Here is a 22981-nt window from a genome sequence, read left to right as displayed (position 1 = left end):
GTATCGAACCTAGGCCTGGTGATTGAAAAGGTAAACGAAACAAACTGATCATCGCTTCTTAGAAAGTAAAAAAAAACCTGCAACGATGGAGTGTAATGTTTTGTCTTTTTATTTAAAAGTTCGCGGTAAAAAATATCAGCGGTCGCATTGAAGCCATTCCTAATATCGATTCTGGCACATATCGAAATTTTGCATATATTCAGCTATTTTACACAGGAATATGTCCTGTAAATATGTTATTTTTGCCCAAAAGATGAAGCTGCAATGGGACCAAAGAAGTGCAAGGCGCCTGCATGCTAAAACAATAGTGTCACTTGAAATTACAGACAATGTTCACATTTGTAACTGTACTGCAGATGCTCAATTGATATGATCGGTTTGAATTCGAAGCTTAGCTGACAACTATAAGTTACAGCTTATGTAAGCTACGCTTGATTCGTAAGTTTTGCAAATAATTTTATTGAAGACGGGTTTGGCGACGATGAAAATAAAAGAGGGAAATAACGCATGTTCAAGGGTGTATAAATGTCACCATCAGAGATGAGAAACCAACATCGATTCTACAGAAAACGCGCTTGCCATGATATCAGAATTGCTCCTTTCTTGATACTACACGTTCTTTCAAAGAACGTTTTTGCCTCATCATATGTTAGTTTGCTATGTACCCTAGGAGTATGCGGAACTCTGGAGGCATGCAAGCGCTATGAGTGCGAGACCCAGAAACTGGGTACGGCAGAGAGCCTTCGGAAATCGTCTCACGTTGCATCGATTACAGTCAATTGTACCCACAGGAAATTCACACGGAAACTAAATTATGGATATCTCGTCTGCTAAATGTATATTTATGATACCAATACGGCTTATTTTTTTCTAAACGATCAGGGATAGGAGTTCTTACATTATTTACTTTTTACCCATGTATACAATTTTACTGCCTGTTAATAGTTTAGATTTGTATACTTTGGTGCCACCTTTTACGAGCACAATGCGCCAGGCATTATGAAGTTTTTCTTAGTCTTTCATCTTATTATTTCTACTTGGGATAATTGGCGGCCTTTATAGATTACGGTAAAAGCGTTTACAGAATCTTATTCGTATACGCGGTGTTACGTACAATGTTAACAAAGTACGAGCGTTTCATATCTCAATAAGCCAAGGATTTTCATTTTTTAAAATAACCCTGATATAATTTTCATTCATACAGCGAAATTCATTCAATTGATTCTAAAAAAGAAATCTAGAATCGTGTGGTGCCAATTTCACCACCGTTATAAGCAATGAGGCTTGGCGACCGACGTTCGCTTTGGGTAGTCTGAAAGGTGGCAATAGCCTATGCAGACAATGACATAAAGCGGTTGGTTAGACGCCCGAATGGATGGTAGAGTACCAAAGCCGTTTAAACCCACTGAGAACAGCCCAAGCGGTAAGGTTCGGTATCTCAACCCAACGGTAACTCGTCGAAGGAGGTAATATTAACGGTAGCGCAAATTACAATCGGCAGCAGAGGAGGCGCTGTTGAAAGACAAAAAAAAAATACTATTCGAAAAAGTAAAGTAAAATTCGTTTTGTGTAATTTAATAACGATGTGTTTATATGATTTAAAAACTATTTTAGTTATTCATTACATTTCGTAACATCTGTAATAACTGTAGCGTAGTGCACTGTTTTTTTATAACTACTAGTCATTTGATTAATCGCACAAATTCGCATTTTCACAATTTCTTCACATAGAAAATTCTAGTTACTAATAAATCAACTGTCTAACCAAAAGGACGATTACGGATGCCAGGTACTGTACAGCGGATATTTTTTAAAAAGCCAATATATCATGTGCCTGACGCATGTGCACAGTGTTCCGGCATAACCAATGTTAATGATCGCAGCTGTCAGGCTAGTCGAAGCTCTCGTTACTCAATATGAACGTTTTTTAATTTTTAACAAGGAAAATGTGCATCGAAATGTGCAGAGTCGCATACCAAGTAGAACATTAAAAGACAGTCACAGACATATTGGCAACGGCACTCGCCAGTAAATCATGATGTCGTTAGAATGACTAGGGTACACTGAAATGTCGTATAGCCAGCGTATACGCGATTTCCATAGCAGTACGATAGCATACGTCTCAGGGCTTGTACGGATATGGTGTGGCAAAGCTCCTATAAATTTATGACTGATCGCATGCCGCGTTGCCATATCGCTGCTTCTGCCAGATTGTACTTACAACGAATATGATACATCATTAATCCTGGGAACTGTGACGCTTGCTGATATATATATATATATATATATATATATCCTTACATGCGTAGATAACACCCAATGGACGCATTTAAAGAAGCCTCTATTATGGATAAGATGAAGCAGAGTGACGTCGAAAGGTGCTAAGAAGTCTATACGTAGTCGCAGTGGTGCTACTGGCAGTAGCACAAACTCAGGATAAAGCATACAACTGATAACGCATCTGCCTAGGCTACCTATAACGTATATGGCTTCTGACGATTGACCGAGCCTTTAACTAGAGTGTCTCATAGCTTTCTGTTCTGGAGTTCGTTGAACTTCGCTATTATGGAGACCGTTGCATAGAGCCGCTAGGCCTCGTAGCCACGTACGCTCTACACATATCTTTTCCACATTGCTGGTATATAATAGCATTTCTTCTCTCACGGAAGAGATCCTTCCTTTTCGAGCTAGGTCCTTTCACGATCTGATACCTCCAACCAGGGTCATCATCTTCTCTACGTAAATAGATGCTTTCCTAAATGAAAAAACCTCACGCGAATGTCCAGATTCGAACATGCAACCACGAACTCGAAACAGAAGCAATACTGTCGTTAAATTGAGCCCAATGTTTGCATATATCTTCAACATATATATATATATATATATGCCAACACTGCTGAGCTACGGCGCATCTATACAAGTGCGTTCGATCCTTCAACATGTTATATGAACGAATGATAATTTCAACAGTTAGTGATATTTTACAATCAAACGAGACTATTGACATGATTGTATCACAAACATCTCAATTTCTTGAAACTTATCGAAGTACAACAATTAACGGTTAACAGCCTCAACTTTGGGAGATTTTAAGGCACAGCCAAACGAAGTAAGTAAGAAACATTCATGCCACGCATATAGTAAAGAGGTCTTTTTCTGTCTAAAAGACGCCGACCTATGTGTGCACGTCTACAAATCTTCGATGATATTAAAAATACAACAGTGTGGTCGTACACCTCTAATTGATATATTTAGGTATTTAGTATTCTGTGTGCGTATCTTCTGCCAAACAGTATTTACGAAGAGTAGCATATTGACTATGTATGAGACTTAACTAAAAGGCATTTGTTTCTATCATATAAGAGAACTTCCGAACACCAAGCTATCGTGACAGGCATTACATTATTATATATCGATTGAGAAAGTATTGAGTAGAGATAAACTTACGTTACGCTGCCAGTTTACGTTACAATATCGACTTATTGCGTTAACTCGTAGCAGAGGTAGTAACATTGTAATTTCGTCGTAAGGCGACCCTTTTTTGGTACTTAAAAACCTTCAGAATAGTTGGCGGAAGCCCTAAAAGCCCCTATAACTCGTGCAAGTTAGTTAGTATTTTGGAAAAGTGCACAGTTCTGATTCAGTTCACGAATTTTGCAGTTACTGCGTCTCGAGAAACGTATCAACTCAAAAACAAAGCAGCTAATTATGCCGAAGTTCGTCGGTCGATCAAAACGAAAAGTCGGTCGGTATTGTTCTCCGTGAGACATAGTGCAAGGGCGTACTAGAGTTATATCAGTGCTGCTGCGCGTCGGCTGTTGGGTACTAAATCTTGAAGTTTATAAACTGATTGACCTTGTAATTCCCATTTCAATCTAGAAATTTCGATGAAAGTTCTCACAAATAACGCTTTGTGTTCATCGTTATCTTAAAGGCTGACAGCCAATCCTAAATGTCCAGAAAAACAGTCCCCGTAACAGCATAGCGGGTTACGTATTTGCCCGCTAATCATAGAGACACGTTGTGGTCTAGGCCCAAGTCCGAGCGTAGACAGACTTCATTTCCAGCTGGAAGCCGGCCCCATATCTAACAATAAAAACAGTCAATTAGTAAGCCACATGTAACGTAAATACGGAAATTCATTAACTTCCGATCGTCAAACAGTAGGATTTTCACCGTCCGATAAGAACGGCAGTTGACAGGCGAGAGCACTCTGTATTGCGTTAGAAAACAAATGGCATATGTTGTTTGTGATCCTGGCTGTCTTGTGAGGTAGCGGAAATACAATATCTGTGGTTGTTTATGGGCAAATGCGATTATTGGCAATCGTGGCAACATGGGTGATAATAAAGTACTACTGGAAACCTACACAGTATCTGCTTGTTATTTTTTTATATATATATATATATATATATATATATATATATATATATGTAATTTCGACTTAGATCAACATAAATTTATGCTTTGTTTGCTAGGAGGAAGGATAAAGTGACTGTTTATAAATGTTTCTTAATTTAATTACGCTTGCTCAATATATAGTGTGAGTTTTATTATCATTAATAAATGCATCTGTATATGTTCCTATTAATGAGAGGCTGCCGTATTTAAAGGATTTCAGTGAAAGAAGTTTTCCAACTTTGGAAAAAGATTCATAATAGTAGAGAGAGACCAAGATTTTTCCAAGCAAGTTTTCACTTGCTAAAAAAAAAAACAACTTACATTCAATATTTTCATATTTCAAGCCCCCTGCTATTTCTCTTCATTTTTGAGTTACTATTTGGTGTTTTACAACATTGCATTCATTCATCTACTCAAATGTACTACAGGCGATAAAACTCACCGAATCTATGTGTATGTTTTCGTGTAAGGGCTCAACGGTAAAATATTTGCCTACTAAACTTAGGGATATAGCCTAGCTTCGAAAGCTGGCAAACAAGCTTCATTTTATGTTGAAAGCCAGCCGTCTGAAAAAACTCTAACAGCAGCACAGAGCGTACCTTGAAACATTTATATAGATTTACAAGTATGCACCACTGGAATCGACAGTCAAACTAGATATCTGTATAAGTGTTATTTTGATTTTATGATACTATTTTTGGCTTTCTAATTATAATATATATATATATATATGAAAAAAGGCCTAATAGACTCAGTCGAGTGCATGAAGCATGTTTCGTATGTTGCCTCATCTAGTTTTAACTTTAAGAGATACCCGTGTGTATGGATGTAGGCAAATAAATAAGAAACGTGTGAAAAAAAAACCAGAATTGGGCAACGCACTTCACATTAGCGCTCCAGTTTCCTGTACTGTACTAACTCTGCAATTTTTTTTTACTCTGCAGGTGCCTTTTTTAAAGGACGCAAGTAAATACGTTAAAACTCGTTTAGTGAAAGCTTGAGTTCACTGCGCTAATACCCACTAAACCTGGCGATTCCAACCTGGTTAAGGTTTTTTTTTGGAACCTCTGAAGAATAAGCACAGCGAAACCGCGTTAAAATCACTTCAGTGCGTCTCTTATAATAAGGCCTCTTTCTTTTGGACATTGTTACAAAAACTGTGAGTTCCTCCTGAGACATTATTAAAAGGGGTTATTGAACCGGCCGCTCAGTCTGTTCGTTGTTCCTTCTGTGCCTTTCAAAGCCTCTCTCTTAAATGCAAAATAACTTTCTGAAATCATAGAGACCCTAAGACATCGTGCCGACCTAAGGTATTTACTGAGTTTTAGATGTATCGGTAGCTGCGAGCTTTCACTAGGTTTGCCTTCCCATACGTACTAATATTTCAAGCTGGGGATAAGCTCTGATAAAATCTGAAAGTTTTCATACTTATACATAATTATACTGCATCTTTTGGAAATATCTTGCGTTGCAACGACTGTCGTAATACAATTGTTGTAATTCCGTTGGCTTCAAATGCAATCTATCCGAACGGATTATAACACAGCTGGGCATAAACAAATCGGTAGAAACAGTCTAAATGTTCTAACCGGTATGCCTAACATGTTTAATATCGCACATGGTACAACTATTGTTATGCATGAAGTTAATCGGCTGCTTTTTCCGTTTGCGGCCATTTGTTCTGAATGAAGCATTGTTACGGCAACGACTTTAGGCCAGTTAATGTTCTTGGGAGACCTGCAATACGTGGGTTGTTATTCAAAAGCTTTTCCGTAAAAAGCATCAAGTGGCAATGATAATGGCACGTTCGCTTCTCACAGCGTACCCCTGATTGCGTTGACTTCGGGCTTCTCATTTACTCCACTTTATACTCTAATGTTAGTTGATATGCGGTCAATAGCAACTCCTTTTTTATAGAATTCATTTGTGACGATCATCGTCGCTGCGCCCTCACCCTTGTAAGTTATCTTTCGATATGGTAAATTTTATTTGAGTTGCAAACGACGTTGTTAAACACGTAAGACCCAAGTCATAAAAATAGGTGAATAGACAAACAAGACTTACAACTCTGCTATTTGCCAAAGGTACAGAAATCCTCCAAGAGTGTACATCATCCGCGTTACATTAGTAAGATTTGCATCCGTCGAGTCGGCCACCTCTGAGAGCTTTTCTCTTTCCATGTCTAGAATTTTTTTATGGCCACAGATATGGATAACAAATGACTGCTGGAATGTATACAAATAGGGTATAGGAGCTTTAACCACTGAACAGTACGTTGGCAGTTTCCAATAAACAGCATGACCTACCACAATTTAATGACAGGCACGAAGCCTATGCCAAACCAAGCCCGTGGAACCGAAAACACCGCTGGACCTGCGGATCGACCACCAGTACGTCTAGCCAATTCCTGCTCGATTGTAGAGGGCGGGGAACGCCATCAAAGAGACCGCAAGAAGTATAGCATCACCGTTGGAGTTGTTAGCATCGATAATGGCACCAGGTTGCAGCTTGTGTGGTCGCCGGCGCTGGAATGGGGGCACGAAGGAGGTCTTGGTCGCCAAAGACTATTGAAGGCAGAAAGATCTTCGGACGTAAAGAATCCTTACGGATAGGGGAGGCTACACCCCCGCTGTACGGGGAGTAAGCCGTCATATACCATACAAGGTCGCTAAATTCAATTCGAAAGGAAAAGAACTGGGGACGTACTAGGACGATGAACGACTGTGTGAGCGGCCCGTTACCGACGCACAGTCGTAAGGGCTGTGGTCAATTCGAAGACGTCTCAGCGAAAACGCAAGACCGTCATCACATTAAGTCGTAAAGGGTACGGTACTGACGACATACGAATGGTGCGTGGACGACTAGCTGGCAACGATGGCTACAAGTTATGACCGAGAAAACATACTATATCATAAAGCTAATTCCGTTGCTGCTAGGTACGCTATGTTACACTACGCTAAATACGCTACCCATGTTGTCAATAGCCTAATTCTTTACACTATCTAGCTAGGATGTACGATGGAGTATACACGGAAGACACATTGAGTATGTATCGATCGACCTGCGTGCTGCAGAGCTCACATGTGTACTGCGTTTTTACTCACCTATCAATCGATCGATCGTCGCCGTACGATCAGCGGGCTTCAAAAACTTTAACATCGGTGTTTAACAAACCTGTACACATACCACAATTAAATGGAAGTTCTTGGCCAACTGAAGTAAGAACATGAGGTCATCAAATAACGCTCTCTTTCTGGTCTTATATTTTCAATGAACCACGTGAAGATAAACAATCCTAAAAAATTAAGGTTATTTTTATAGTAAGGATGGAATTATCTTCATTTTTCTTTACAATACTCGCTGACACGACATAAATGCTATACATTATCTAAAACGGATTCTAAAATCTGAGAATATATGCCGATTTCTAGCCTAAAATGACCCTCTTTATAGCAACTAATTGTATCATTAGACACATTTATTTTGGCACCAAAATGTTCTTAGAGTGCAATTTTAATTGTTCCAGAGCATTTTCATTTTCTATATCTTAAACGTTTCCTCACGAAGACTGTACCCTGTATTGGTGACATATACATTTATTTTACAATGTTGTTTTCTAGTTAATAGTAAATAGAGTAAGTGCTTAAGGTGCACACATAATGGTGGTCTAGATTCGAATCGAGTTGTAGGCGTACTTCTTTTCCTAGTGAAAGTTCCTAATGGAGACTAATGCCTAACGACGGTGCCATATCGAAAAATTTACTCCGATACTCGACCAAAACTGAAAAAACAAGAAAACTATTTACAGCAGACCTAAACAACGAACACAATTATATCTTTATCTATCTGATTTTCTTTAGGTTTTTAACATATTTTTTTTAAATTTATTACTGTACAGAAAGTTTTTGACGCTTAATGCTGAAGTTTAGAGATGAGCTGTAGCAAACAAATCGACCTTATCAATATACTGCTTGTACCATTCGTGGGCGAGATAGAAAAACGCCGCATCGACGTTTGCGCCTTCTTTGGTCGAACACTCAAAATATCTTAGGCCAAGCTCACGGGCCATTGACTCTCCTTGGGCTGGGGTCACTGTCCGCCGATCTGCCAAGTCCGTTTTACATGCTACGAGCGCTCCTGTGATTTATACGTTCGAAGCCACACAAACATGTCAATAATGAGGTCAGGTTAGAACAGCTACATTGAAAACAACATTTGACAGTCATCGTTGATGCTCTCAATGATAATGCTGTGGGAGTTTGTTTTTGCATGCGCGGCACCTAAGTACAGAATGAAGGTAGGACCCGTATCGAAAAATGTCAAAACTTTATTCAAGGAACATTGAAGTAAACATTTTACCGATCGGAAATGAGAGCGCAGTTTCGGGCCTGCCCGCCTACGCAGAGTAATGCTTACGTGCTAAGTAGGCTCGTTGTCAGATCTATTCTTCTAAATATATTTAAGTCTTAAGCATGAATAAGCTCACCGAATCACTCTTGTCTTGCACGTATCTATTTGTGACGAGACAAATCAACGTACAACTGGGAATAAGCTCCTCAAAATAAAAATCTTCGAACGTAATACAGAGCCTTCTATCCTCTATGTAGGTATAGGCAGAATCCCAAACATCCATTGTATTAGATTCAAGGATCGTGAATATTTGTTTGTACCCACCAAGTATGGGATGCTCCTGAATCGCTTTAATACATCTTGTATACCAGTCCTTTGATGCCCGAAAACTTCTATCTGACGTGACGTCGTAAGCAACAACCACAAGTGTCGCGTCTGTCCACTGAAATATATTAGTGAAAAAATAATTTTCTTAATTACTATATCAGGAACGAGTGCTTTTCACCGTATCAACCCTCGAGTCTCAGTTATAATTAGAAAGAGATAATAACAATAACGCTGTAACAAATCTGAATGCTCTGACCATTCTTTCTAGAAGATCCGCGTAGACTTTTTTCCCCGAACAATCGTGCACAAATATATCCTGCAATTTAGAACCGAGTTAAATTACTAGCATGTTGTACATTAAGAGTCCTAGACAATATATTTCGTTTAGAAATTAGATATGGTGGTTAAAAAAAAAAACGCTGAAGTATGTGAATTGACAGCTTATTTTAGAAAAGCGTTACTGTGTAGCCCTACCTATATCCATACAGGTACTCAAATTCATATAAAAATAACATATATTCGATTTGGTAGAAGTGTGATCCTGATTCTGCATACACTATCTAGCGGGACAGCTTAGCGTATAATGCGCTGCGTTCACGCTGCCACGTACGTTCAATCCGCACTTATGGGCAGACCGCACCGACCCCACCCGTCTACAAAAAAATACCAACTTCTACACAATGCTTGCATTGTAGTAGGGGTAGCCGTAACCATTTCAACAAATTCTATAGTCAAATAACATGCAGCACTTCGCATCGGGGCTGATACTCCGCAATGCAAGCACGCTTTTCGTGGGTTCCGGCAACATATTATAGAAAGCCCCCTTCTGAACAACCCCCATGCTTCAGATCCGCGATAGTTCAGCACACAACGGCAAGTTAAAAGTCTTGCGTATGTTTCTGCTCACATAATCAAGCATCCTTTGTCTAGTGATGGCATAACGAGAACTGCTGCGAAAATGTTCTATCTTTCCTTCAATGACATTATTTACAAGCAGGTTGCATCACCACATTTTTAATTGTTGTCCTATTGCTCGCCTAATGACCGTCAGGCTACATAGAAGTCAGCGCGAATATTAATTCTGACACTTGCGTGTACTGACCTCTATCGCAACGAAAAGATGCTGCCCTCTGGGACAGATGTCAAAAGCAGGCCGCAATCGGTTTTCCTACTGGGTATTACTACGTATTACTATAACGTTATTTTGTGAATACAACCTAAATTCCGACAGCGAAAGCTGTTGAAGCGACAGAACCTAAAGCTCTCAAGTTGATTATTGTTAACCCAAATGTGTGGTTTTCCGTTTATTTATTTACGGGTAGACCTAAACATGTACGTGCATATATATTTGTATATGTGCGTATACTCAAAGGAAACTCACGACTTTGTATTTTGTATCCGGGATTCTCACCGTTTTCACCGATATATTCAGTCCCAGTGTCTGAAATCAATTCAGCGATCATTAAGATGTGACCAGTAACTTTTTGAACCCTTATTAGAAACATGTTTCTACTAAGGTTATTAACGAATGATTCGATGCGAGCGTTTATATTGAGCTCATCAAAAGCTGTCCAGCATAAACAGATTTTACATATATTTAGTCCTCGTTGTTTCATGCTCGTATGCAAGTATATCCGAAGATTTTTTACCCTAAGGTTATTCTTCAGGCCGGTGTTAATGCTTGAATATTATGAGTATTAGTAGTTGTATATATACATAGTAAATATAGTACAAGCTCCGCTGCTTTAAATATTATAACTTGTTGAAGAAAAATCGCTTATTTATGGGATAATAATTAAAGTTAGTTTCAACGTAAGCGTGTGAGTGCATTGTAGTTAAGGGAAGGGAAGGGAGCAACCATAGACTTGCCGTGTGGATAATTAAATCTATAGTGGACGCGAAACTAGCAAAAACAACTTATCAGTTACTCAGTGCAAAAAATAAGCAAATCACAGGTATTGAAATCTGCTATATAGTACGCAATGATGGAGTCACAATACAAGTTACCCGGAGTCGCATAAATGCTCGCAAATGTTTGTAAGTAATGCCGAGTTCTTTTTTCTAAATAGTTATTTGACGGAATTTTCTCTTGAATGTTTTATTATTATTGGATAGTAGCTATATTCCGTTCTCCAGAAGCACATAGAAAATTCCCATCGTCTCTCCAAGTGGTTCCGTTGCGTGCCAATTTCCGAAAAACATAATGGCCTTGTCCTTTTCTCCTACAACCTAAATAGCGTCTGCAACGTGATTATACGTATTTCTTATACGAACGAATTTGCAGATTTATTTTGACACGTTTCATCTGACGATCGTAACGATTTTACACGTGCCCTTGCGAACTACTTTGTTCTTAGTGTAACTAGATGGCTTATGTATATAAAAGGCGAAACTAACTGATCAATCATTTACTTATTTATTATTTATTTATCAGCAATAAAGGTCAGATTGGTCACTTGTACTTTTTCATGGCTGGAAATCTTAACATATGTTACTACACGTAAAACTCAGACATGCTGTTCGATGTATACATAGTCAAACTACGTCTGTAGGTTAACGGTAACACTAACTGCAAACCTTCGTTCATTGTCACTGTTGTCACGTCACCATTGAAAATAATGCGTGTGTTCTAATGGTTGATATTTGCAAAATTTTCTACGAAGGACTAGACGCTTACTTTTGCAAATTGTAAACCTACTTTTTCTAAGCCTGTAAATTTGCTCTTGCTTCTCCATCGGAGTATATGGTTGTCTTATTACTTTTGTAGTTTCCGGAAAAAAAATTTGTTTTGATTTTATCTTCCACATATTCGAGGCGAGGTGGAATTTATCGAAGTCATCCCAAGCATTGTATTTTAGTTGCTTTTCAGTTCTTACATTCAACTGCTGCATGTTCTGCAAAATAACCAGTCGTGAGAGAATTGAAAAATACAGATGAATGAATTGATGTCATTAACATGTCCAATGAATTTATCATCTTTTTTTACCAGCGGATCGTCAATAGAAACAGCGTACATTGTAATGCCATGTTTCAAATGATCGATCTAGATAGCTGGATCTATCACACACTTAGCGATTCAAATAGTGAGCGATGCAGATTGACAAGCGACAGTTCCCGAACAAAACTGAAAAATAGACGACCGGGAATCTAGGCGTTTTTTCTTCATTAGCTGCGAAAGTTCGTGGAGCTTATACAATTTACGGAATTTATAATCTCTAGCAAGAAGCACGCAAGAAAAAGAACCATTAATAGAATTTCTAGGTTAATCAGAAGGTGCACGGAAGAGTGAAGAGGAAAGCTATAACGTTCCAGTGGATAGAGGAGTATATATGCATTCGACGCTCTAATGGAAACTAGATTTTCAAGCTGTGTATCTGTTATTGTCGAAGCAGACTTTGGCCTATCGAGAAAACCGAGAGGGCTCGTGCCCGTCACAAATTCAAGAGGCAATTTTATACCATCTCGTAGTTTTTGGGAAAAGGTCCATTGCTGACTAAAGATGTCTTGCCAACGTACGAGTCACCTACGGATAATGAAAAAATCGATAATCTTATGTTAACACGCAACATGGCAAAGCTTATGGACTGACGTTAAAAGAGCGAGATCACGCGTTCACGCAAAGAAAATCCAAAAAGTATCGTTTGTGATGTCTAGTCTTTAGTCTCAGTGAAAACACTTGATTATCATCAACTTATATATATATATATATATATATACGTGTATTACACTAAGTTTATCATTCACTCTGTTCGAGAGTACATTAATTACCAAAGTTATCCCATTGTCTAAGTTTCGCGTTTGATTAACGAAGAGGTAATTAGATGTGAGTGCAGTTTAATATAATGCTTTTTCCATTAAATTCCTGACAATTCCTACTTCAGATGTTATCTTCAAATGATTTATACAGACGGGACACTATTGTTTAAGTCGTACCAGTCGATATTGGTTAACTAGGTTTTCTTATATATCAAACTGAAATATACCGATGACAACACAGTTAGCCCGCAGCGTATTCGACATGATAGGGCTATCATAAACTATCGTCTAGCGATTCCTTATACCCTAGAAGCTAGTCGAGCTAACTACACAGTTGATTCACTTCTCTTTTAGTGACTGTAAACCACACGCAAAAGTTTTCTCTGTTTCACTACTATTGGATAAGTGACGCTGTGATGTATTGGCGGCTTCGTCACAGGCTGCAATGATACTCTAGCGAATGTACTATGTCTCGACGATAAACCTAAATTCTCCCGTTGCTATAGCGATGAAGCAGCGAAAGTCGTCAGCAGACACATAGCACACCAATCGGCGGGCACTCCTTCAAACTCATAGATACAATTCTGTTAGGGTTGGCCGATCAAAGCGTTACAGCTGGATGTTTAGCTATGAAAAAGAATGAGTTAGAGCCATCTAGTGTTGTTGCCCTTATTAAAATTTCTCTTACAGACTAAACTTTTGTGAGATGTCGTTAAACGGAACTAGTCATACTCTAAACGGCATGCATTATGCTGGGGGAGAAGGCTCGGGCTTTCCGTGCGCGCTCTAAAGTAGGGTTCTGTTCCTATAGTAACCCACTGGATCTGTTAAGTCCAAGAATAGTACTCGCCCACGGCGCTCACCCATGGCCACAAACAAAGCTCTTCCTGTCAACGTTTTCACGTACTGTGTACTAGATACTGAGGCCTTCTGTTATCGGAGTGCAGAACTTTTCGATAACCTTAATACTTCTAAGTTCTATTGAAAGAATCGGATGTGCATCTATCTTTAAAATGGGCGTCCATTGCACTGTATTGGTGCCCATTCAGTCCCGTCGTATACTGTCACCTAACAAAATCTTTTAGGGAAGACAACAGTTCGGATATCGCGTTTCGCCAGTCAAGTTGAAGTTAGTCCCAAGTGAAGATCTGTTGCACGATTACAGGAGTTAGCACGTAAATCATTTCCAGCATAGCTTTCCCCAACGGCCACAAAAAGGTCACAACCAACAGGGCTTTGTGGTCCATTGAGCAGTAAGGGACAAGACTATCTGAGAAAAGAATAACTAGCTTATATCAGTGGCCCTTTATACTCTGCATGTGAACTGGGTCTATACCGGGAGCAAGACTTGTGGCCAGGAACTTTATTAACACATACGCGATACTATTGAACCGGCCCACATTGCCACCATCCTGACCTCCCATTAGAGAGATAGGATCCAATGGAATCTTGTCAGTCAGCATGTGAGCGCTAGGAAGGTAAGCCACAGTTATTCACGCCGACTTTCATGTGTGTTTGTGTACATACATGATGGACTAACGTCACGTGCGACTCATCGTCGACCGATAAATATGGCCTTGCTTGATACAAAAGTGACACAAGGAGATGCCTGTCTTAAAGTCTTCTACTACGTTTGACAGGTGACTGCCACTTCTGGAGGTTTAACTGCGTTCGAAAGAAAGATTTGTTCGCCGCGAAGACGTCCTACTTTTCGTACTAGTCCTATTGATCATCTCGTCGAGTTGACTAACCGCTATGTAAGTGATAGATGTCACCCTGACACGACTGTGACATACTGCGGACTTTTTAAAATTGCAGATTGATTTATTTTTGAGCTCGCCATAGCCCCACTAATTAGCACATATGCTAAACGTATCTTTGTAGGAATCTTATATACTGAGGCTGACTTCAAGGTGTGATTCGAAACCAACTCGGGTTCGAAACAGGCGAAGCGGTTGGCTCGTTTGCCCAAGATGACTACACATGGTCTTAAATATACGTGCTTGAATAAAACGAGCTTTGTTTGGATGTACACGTCAAGTGAACTCTAGAGAAAAGCAATAAACAATCATTTCCTAAACAAGCGAAGCAGCAACACTGCTCGACGATGATCGTTCTCGGCTCGGTCAAGATGGCAATATCCGAGGTGTGTAACACCTATAAGCGCGAGAGCAGTATTCTACTGAAACGGTAAGGGGTAAGCAAGGTTACGACAACATCACTTTTACATACCTAGGTGATGAAGATTTCCACACACTAGTTTGTAGTACCTATCAAAATATTTAGACGGACGAATATGATCGATTTACAACCAATTGTCACTTGCCTGCGTTGTTACTCCGCTGGATCTTACACCGAACGTGAGGTGCGGAAGACCGTATTACTTTACTGCGGTCAAAATATTTTAAAAGCGAGACGGTTGGCTTAAAGTGAACCGAAATTAGACTTGCGTTTAGCCCATGTGTAGCTGGAATAACAACAGTTCCGTTTAATTTTGACTAGTGACAAGCCTAGGCCCTGCCCTACTAGTCGAAGCCGGCACAGTCTAGTATATAGTGCAAATTATAGCCTAAGGCTACCACTCTCAGCTCCCAACAGCAATAATACATTTTTGCAATATTCTAAATAACGGCCGAAATCTTAGATGTGAGCCTAATGGTACAAACTTGACTAGCATAAGGCCGATGTTCTAGCTGATACGATATCAGCTAGAATCATTGGTGACACAGCGTGTGCTCTTCTCGCATAAAATACACGAAAGCAAGCACATGTACCTTTTTCATATAAATAGTGAAATGTAACAATTCTAGGACAGTCCACTCCGATAAAGTTAGTTATCGGAAACAGGACAACTTTTGCAACATTAAATTTGAATGGGAAGAGTTATTACTTGTATGCTGTGGGTAAGAAATCAATAAAAGGGCATTTATAATCGGTCCTGCTTCTAGCGAATAGGAAGCGAACTAAAGTGTAGTAATACGCACACATGACTAATAAAGACAGAAAAACTATGTTTGTTATATAAGTAAACGGGCCTGTCTGTGCTTTATATTGCGAATACTGACGATGGCATAGTCAAAGCATCGCTACTATTGCTGGCTGGAATCGTGAGTGCATTTGTTTAGAAGTCCTGGCGCCTTGTTTCTATTTACGCATATTCGTTTCTGACTAATCATCTCGTAATGATCCAGCGTTAGCTAATGTATAACTGTATGTATATAAATCGAATTAACTGTCGACTGAATACGGGACCAACACCCATAACTTTGTATGGCTTTTGTTTTTGTAGGTCTGTTAGCCCGGGCTGGAATAACCTTTCCACAATTTATCTGGACGGACAAGCCCACATGAGCTATCGGCACCGCGATTCTGTTTGCATTGTCTCCAAAGATGAAAACGCTATGCTTCATCACTTGATGGTTAAAAGCAAGGATGTGGTAGGTTACTATTATTCAACCCTACTGAAAAGCTAAGGGACAGTTAGCTGTTTAATGTATTAAATTTGGGTATTATATATGGTATATATAAATTTGGCTATATTAGATAAAAAATGACCTAATCTTTAAGCAATACGATTACTGCGATAGAGTACGCATTGCATGGCATACAATTTGCGTAACATCCGCTTAACGAGACGGACAGATTGCGTTTCTGCAGAGTCGAATAAATACGAGCATGTTCAACAGCTCAGTCGTCCTAATTCTATATGATAAGGATGCAAAATTTTACAAACGAGGCAATAAACGCGGTGACCTATTCACTCATAGCCGGTCCTATCTTATGTCGACTTAAAATCATCGATCAAAATCAATACAGACTTTTACTGGCAACCTATTAGTTTTCAATTTCGTGTCTTTCTCACAAGCGTGTGATACTGTGACAGTGATCAAGCTAGCATTATGTTATGTTATGCATTACATGATAATTATTTCGCTTCCTATGAAAAAATATTAAATTACTCATTATCAACAATATCAGGCTTAGCCACTAAAAGTAGATAAGAAAGGCTATGTTTCAGTGTTCCTCTCCGTGTATACACAATACGAGCAGACTCGACACGGATGAAAATGTCTAAAAAAGTCATCGGACCCGAAATGTAGATGGTTTATTTGTTTTTTGCTAATAGTTCTACGGCACGACTGGTTTTGATGAGACTGAAACTGTGAGTAGCGCTGTCCTACAAGGAGACCTGACCGACTCAAAATGGGTCCAAATGGGTCAAAGAGGTGTCCTGCTCGTGGCACTCTCCCCTGGTGGTGTCCAGTTCTTCGAATGGGATGGTTCTGTTTTCCTGCATTACCACCAGATAGCCCAGCCTGAAGAGAGCAAGCGGGTATTTGCCAGAGGTTAGAGCAGTTTGCTATTCCTAGTTGTAAGAAGCCAGATCCTTACATAAATGTGAAACGAGAAAACCTGCAAATGACTTACCTTCCCCCCCTCTCTCTCTCTCTCTCTCTCTCTCTCTCTCTCTCTCTGACGCGTTCCACCTCTTCACTAGAATTCAAAATGCAAATAGGGAACTATCGGAGATCATATTACAATATTATATTATTCTGAGAGAAGATATAATACCGATAAGTGATAAGTATGGCATATTAAGTAAGAAAGCAAGCGCGCGCCGTTCCGTTAGAGCAATATGCATAACAACATTTGCTGTTAAAGGTATTGGCGTGTGTGGGGACCAGCTGGTATGCGTTGGTTTATCAAGCGGAGCTTTACTCGTGTTTCGAGCGATCCTTGAAAAATCCGAGGAAGAAGAAACGGGCAACTGGAATATCAGCCTTGCAGAAACCATCACTGAACACCAATGTGCTATATCAGACATTCATGGTACTGCCGAACTAACAGCAAGCTGCGACGAATTAGGCACCGTCGTTCTCTGGGCGGGACAGACAGGTATGTCAATTTATTCCTTAATAACCGATTATATATGTTTATGGCACAATGTTAAAATTTTGTTGAAGATTATTAAGTATTTGCTCAAAATGACCCTTTTCGTCGACCACTCTATTCGTCTATTCAACAGAGCTGGATTATATTGCTATGTGGATGAGAATTTGCTGTCGCTTTTTATTTTAATTCTCTTAACTTACTCTGTGTATTCTTCAAAACCGCTTCATTGGGTATTGGGCAGCTCTGAGCAAACTGGGCTCGCTGGACGCAAGCCGGGGCAGAGCTGAACCGTGTACTTCCGTTCGTGTTTGGGCAGGCCTCGTTTGCGTAGCGATGGCTACTGGATTTATTCGGATTTATCACGCTGACTCGATGGCCCTGAAGTGCGAGGTGACCGCCCATGCACGATGGATTACAGCATTAGATATTGCTGCGCAAAGTGGATTACTCGTATCAGGCAAGAACATCTACGTCAGAAACTATTAGGTCAACCTGCACAGCTATAAATGTGCTTTTATCCACTAATACACGTTTAAACCCATCTAACAAGTAACATGCATCAAGTGAGAAATAATCAGACAACGTTGGAACTAAATTTCCACTCTACGTGTATCCACCTTATTATTGAGAACAATGCCATGATTATTCAAATGCACAAATATTTTGGCTTAAATTCGTTAACGACAGTTTCTATATATACATACATATATATATATATATATATATATATATATATGTATTTATTTATCATTAACTACAATATGTCCGCGTACCTTATTAATAACGTGGTCGTCACACAATCTGCCGTAGCTGTGATAAACGTTAAAGAGCAACTGCTAGGTACATTTTTACACTCTTAGCCTTCATTATATCCATCTTAGCTGCAACGAACATAAAAGATTTCTGTTATGCCGTCAGTGACATTACTTTAGTAACTTATCTATTTTTCCAAAGTTTTTCAAACCTGCTTGGTATACACCGTACAATGGAGAGAAAGGTTTCATTTGAGCAGAGTCCCTGTAGTTACATAGTTCCTATTTTGGTCAGCGTCTTTGCGTGATTTAGTCAAAATTATTTTGTGGACTAGACCTTCAACGTTGAGTCATTTCATGTACAATACATAGATGACAGAGATTAATCATTACAAGAGAAATGACAGCGTACTTCTGATTACCCGGAATTAACTAAGCTCGCAGATGTCTGAGACAACATTCTTCAATTCTTAATTTTGCTAGTGACTGTAAAAAACTGAATCGTCATGGCCAACTGACGGAGTCTATGAACGCGCTATAAAATAAGGCAAATCAGGTCAGACCGGCAGTGAGAAAACCTCACCAAAGGGGTTTCAAGCTTTTTGATCTGTGCAACTTGCTATAACAATGAATCAAGTCGATTACAGATATTACAAACGGATACAATGTATTACAAACTTAAACGCACATATTCCCGAGTTTGCACAGAGTTATGCGCCTATGAAAATAATCAATTTCTAAATATCCTAAATCTTAAAGCCATTTTTTGTTTGCCACACGTTCCCTTGATGTTCCATATAGTCAAAATTTGCTTTTGTGCCTCTTTTTCCAGTGTCAGAGGATGCTTTCATCCGAGTATGGCAGCTTTATCCTTCACCGTCCTCACCAATGACGATTTCTCCAGCATGGAATTACTTCCTTGAGGATGCTCAACTATTTGGTGTAGCCTTCCTAGACCCGGCAGGCGATGCAGTGGCAGTTGCTCCGTACGACCTATATGAACTGTACCTTTTCGAAAAAGAGGAATGCTAAATTTCTGTTAATTTTTTTTATCGCGCGATGGCCTGACTATTCATCCTCTGCTGCTATCGTCTAATATTTGTGTACGCTTCTTCTAAATGTCTACCAGTCCTAAGCGGAATAGTCCCATCACCCTGCTCTATAGTTTCCATGTCAAGCTTCCTTTTCACAGTACAAACTGTTGTTACGTGCGCTGACATGGTATGATAGCGTAGCTGCGAGTAGGAATTTTATTGGTCTTGCTGTGCCTGGCTCTAGTTTGTCTGTTTGCAGACGACTACTGGACGCCCGAATTATAGGCGCACGTCACTGCATCCAGAGTTATGAACTATGTAATAGCTGAGTAGAATATTTCTATTTTGCTATAGTAATCCACCAAATGATTTAGCCGTATAAGTTTATAGATTTTCGCATATATAGGAAAATGGTAGGCCGAAGAACGACACACTGACACTAAGTCACACTATTTACTGAACACCGGAAGTATGATGAGCAGTTCGACCGTCCTGCCAACATCACACACGTTCGGATACGAAGAGAATCGATGGGAAAAAAAACCCCATTTCAATAACGACCCATTTTTCTTCTTTTACACGTATATACGGGCAAGGTACGCTATGTATTTTCTGTTGAAACTACGGTATCAAGAGATCCCTTTAACATATGGTACAACCGGCCTTTATGATAAAGGAACAAAGGATATATATTAATATCTCAAATTTTTAATGTATTCACCACGCAGATCATTTCAAGACGATGATTCCAAAATCAGACGCATGTTTGTTCGCAGACGCAGAGGAGTCATTTTGTAACAATTATTACTATCATCTCTGTTATCACTGTTATTATATTTAGTTCCTTTGTAGGACTATGTCTTTGCACTGGCCGTTTATGCTGTTATCTATGTAGTTTCCACAAGAAAAACCCGTTGATTTTACATAGCGTTCTGTTCCAGTAATGTACAATTGTATAGTCAAGCACGAATAAAACACAAGGGTTATTATTAGCCTGATTATATCTAATCGTTACGTTTATTAAGCATTATATAATAAAAAGAAAGAACTTCGTAAACGTTAATCGGTTCACTTGCTATATATATATATATATATACCTTTTTTTTAAAAAAGTAGTAAGTGCAACTTCTTTCGTACCTGGAAAAGCTAATGGATTTAGATATGCTTGCATATCTAAGTTATGCTTGCATATCTAAGTTAAGTTGTCTGAAAAAATCATATCAATGAAATCGCGAATCGAATTCGTAGTGAAAATCCCGTTGCCTATTGCCGTTTTACACAATGAATATTTTTGCTAATTGATTAAGTCAATGCATTTATCTCACCTAATTCTACTTCAAATATTTTACTTCGTTACATAAACATTAATGTTGTAGAATACATTTGCCCATTCATAAGAAAGAATCGAACGTTGTTCTTTTTAAGGCTTTCTTTTAACGAACGGCGTCCTTTAGTGATACAATTTTTTTTTTATATAAATCATCCTTCATTGGAAAAATGTCCTTAAAAATATGAAAATATGACTCCTAGCAAATTTACATACTACGGGCGGATTCGTTTTGCATATTTCCGTTCTAAGTAAATTTGCTCGTGGCTTTCAGTTTGCTTACCAATTCCTTACATGGTGATGATAGGCAGAAAAATCTAATTGTTCTTAGTTTTTCTGCTGAACCAACTCTTGGCGTTCAACGAAAGCTATAACAATTATACTACTTCTCCAGGGCACAGTCAATTTCAAATAGTGTTCGTGTTAGGGAGCACCATGCCCTTACACGGGATAGCTAATTTGGTACATTGGTAAACAGATGTTCGCATACCAAAACAAAAAGCTTCGATGGAATCATTAGACAAAACTTGTCTGATGTTAGTCATATTGGGATTTCCTGGCTAGACTGTTAAGACGCGTTCATATCTTTTATGGGAAAAGCTTTCTGCGGGACTCCCATATCACAAATTCGATATTTCTCATTCAAACCGTCTCCACCTCCTTTAAGACTTCTAAAAAGGTTTTCAAATCGCTTCAGAAAGCTACCTATATTAGACGCCAGACGTGTTGTGCAATAGAATCTGAGAAGACGGAATCGGCTAGTGTACCTCCTAACAGAGACATTTCTGCTCAGCGAGAACTTAAGGGCATTTCGATGTACAACCTACTTCTTCATTAAATGATTTTGTCGCAATTGAAGAGGATAGGTTCTTCTAAAGTAAGTTCTTCGGGCTTTATGAATCTGAAGCTAAGTCAATTACGTACGGATGACATTGAACAGCTCAGTCCATCATATTGTAAGTGGGTTCACGGTGTATAACTTCTGCCGTAAGTTGTCTGTTATTCCAAACTTTCATGAAGCAAACTAAATGTGTATACGTGGCAGATGCGGGTAATCGTATGAAACCATACTTCTCGATGTCTTTATGTCACTTGCTGTCAGTTCGGCAGTTTAATTTAGAGTACACTGCTAACGAAAAATCTTATGCCGCTTATTACGACAGAACTATCTAAATATGAAGGTACATTTTACGGAGATCTCTTGCGCTGTCAGAGTAATAAGTAGAACATGAAAGTGCGAATAAATAAACCTATCTAAAAAATAATCAATTTATGAGACACTGCAGGAGTGTAAATTACCCAGGTTTTCGTTAAGCGTATGCTTAGTATCATTCGATCGGATGGCCACTTGATCACCGGTGACTACACGCGTTTAGAATCGCGCTCCATTTGCGAGATAGATGAGTATATAAATGTCTCTCCTACACACGCCGGGACGTGTGTAAAAACTGGTGATTACTGCAGTAATTAACTGTGTATATATGCAGTTGAATAGTCAATAATATTGATTCTGACTGTTACTGGATACAATACAATCGCAATACAGGAAAAAACAGTATTAGTTCGCTTCAAAGATAATCTGCACACGGGAGTTCTCTAGCTTGCTCTCTCAATCTGATACTTGAGTCGGATATCGAACTTCACAGAATTATTTCTGTACTTATCCGCTTGTCAGATTCATACACCATGACATTTTACATCAACGACTATTGTAATGACTCTGTTCAGCTTGATTTATTTATTATTTGGATTATGCTAAGATTTAATGTTTTTGTTTGTTTTCCACAGACTGATGTCTATTTATATACGTCAGAGCAGTTCTGCGAAGTTAGCTGACATTGACAACATTGTAACCGGAATTTGTTTTCGAATTGTAAAAACCGAAGACCAAGAAACCGAAGAACAGAGGACACGCAAAAGATGCAAAGCGAGAACAGACCCACACTTCACGTTTCCGTTTTGTCTCCCAACAAGCTACCTATTTGAATTAATACTAGAACGTTAACATATACCCATCGTCAATAAGTGTACTACATGCAAGTAATAAGTGGACTAAAAAAAAAAGTCCAATCTTATTGACGCTCAAGTTAGATCATATTTGATGATACCTAGGTATGTTATTTGCAATAAGAGAAGTAGCG

The 22981-nt window shown here is 39.0% G+C and overlaps 2 protein-coding genes and 1 long non-coding RNA gene across 17 annotated transcripts in view; 1 reads left to right on the top strand and 2 right to left on the bottom strand.

Moving 5' to 3' along the window:
- Positions 1–20576, top strand: part of LOC111265682 (WD repeat-containing protein 54) — a 30736-nt gene extending 10160 nt beyond the window's left edge. For 7 of the 8 annotated variants that reach the window (XM_022842558.1, XM_022842551.1, XM_086970580.1 and 4 more), the window contains 7 exons: positions 14475–14591; positions 14719–15024; positions 16124–16271; positions 16961–17180; positions 17497–17730; positions 17969–18184; positions 19312–20576. In XM_022842558.1, coding sequence (XP_022698293.1) covers positions 14942–15024; positions 16124–16271; positions 16961–17180; positions 17497–17730; positions 17969–18184; positions 19312–19511 — 1101 coding nt within the window. In that variant the 5' untranslated portion in view covers positions 14475–14591; positions 14719–14941 and the 3' untranslated portion in view covers positions 19512–20576. Of the gene's footprint in view, positions 1–13732; positions 14313–14474; positions 14592–14718; positions 15025–16123; positions 16272–16960; positions 17181–17496; positions 17731–17968; positions 18185–19311 lie in introns of those variants that run through there. The other variant, XM_022842563.2, reaches the window with a different exon arrangement.
- Positions 7612–15257, bottom strand: LOC111265684 (intraflagellar transport protein 27 homolog). Of its 7 annotated transcripts, none has more exons than XM_086970582.1 (7): positions 13062–13312; positions 12537–12601; positions 10460–10519; positions 9335–9394; positions 9076–9193; positions 8379–8538; positions 7612–8182 (listed from the first exon to the last, which is right to left on the bottom strand). In XM_086970582.1, exons 1-7 carry the CDS (start codon positions 13096–13098, stop codon positions 8161–8163), a joined length of 522 nt encoding a protein of 173 aa, XP_086826708.1. In that variant the 5' UTR covers positions 13099–13312; the 3' UTR covers positions 7612–8160. The 7 variants fall into 7 exon arrangements, 5 of the variants coding, with proteins under 5 accessions (XP_086826708.1, XP_086826710.1, XP_086826711.1 ...); XR_015313126.1 differs by lacking the exon at positions 7612–8182 and adding an exon at positions 11777–11972 and having other exon boundaries at positions 8411–8538; XR_015313127.1 differs by lacking the exon at positions 7612–8182 and adding an exon at positions 11777–11972 and having other exon boundaries at positions 8411–8538; positions 10490–10519.
- LOC147752775 (uncharacterized) lies at positions 17068–19315 on the bottom strand. 2 transcript variants are annotated; one of them, XR_015313128.1, is made up of 4 exons: positions 18501–19315; positions 17928–18105; positions 17263–17328; positions 17068–17150 (listed from the first exon to the last, which is right to left on the bottom strand). It is a non-coding gene; the product is annotated as an uncharacterized LOC147752775 (long non-coding RNA). The 2 variants fall into 2 exon arrangements; XR_015313129.1 differs by lacking the exons at positions 17068–17150; positions 17263–17328 and having other exon boundaries at positions 17710–18105.
- Positions 20577–22981: the final 2405 nt, after the last annotated feature.

The sequence above is a fragment of the Varroa jacobsoni genome, unplaced genomic scaffold (assembly GCF_002532875.2).
Source record: "Varroa jacobsoni isolate VJ856 unplaced genomic scaffold, vjacob_1.0 scaffold_998, whole genome shotgun sequence".
Taxonomy (NCBI): Eukaryota; Metazoa; Arthropoda; class Arachnida; order Mesostigmata; family Varroidae; genus Varroa; species Varroa jacobsoni.
This window is presented reverse-complemented; position numbering and strand designations above follow the sequence as displayed.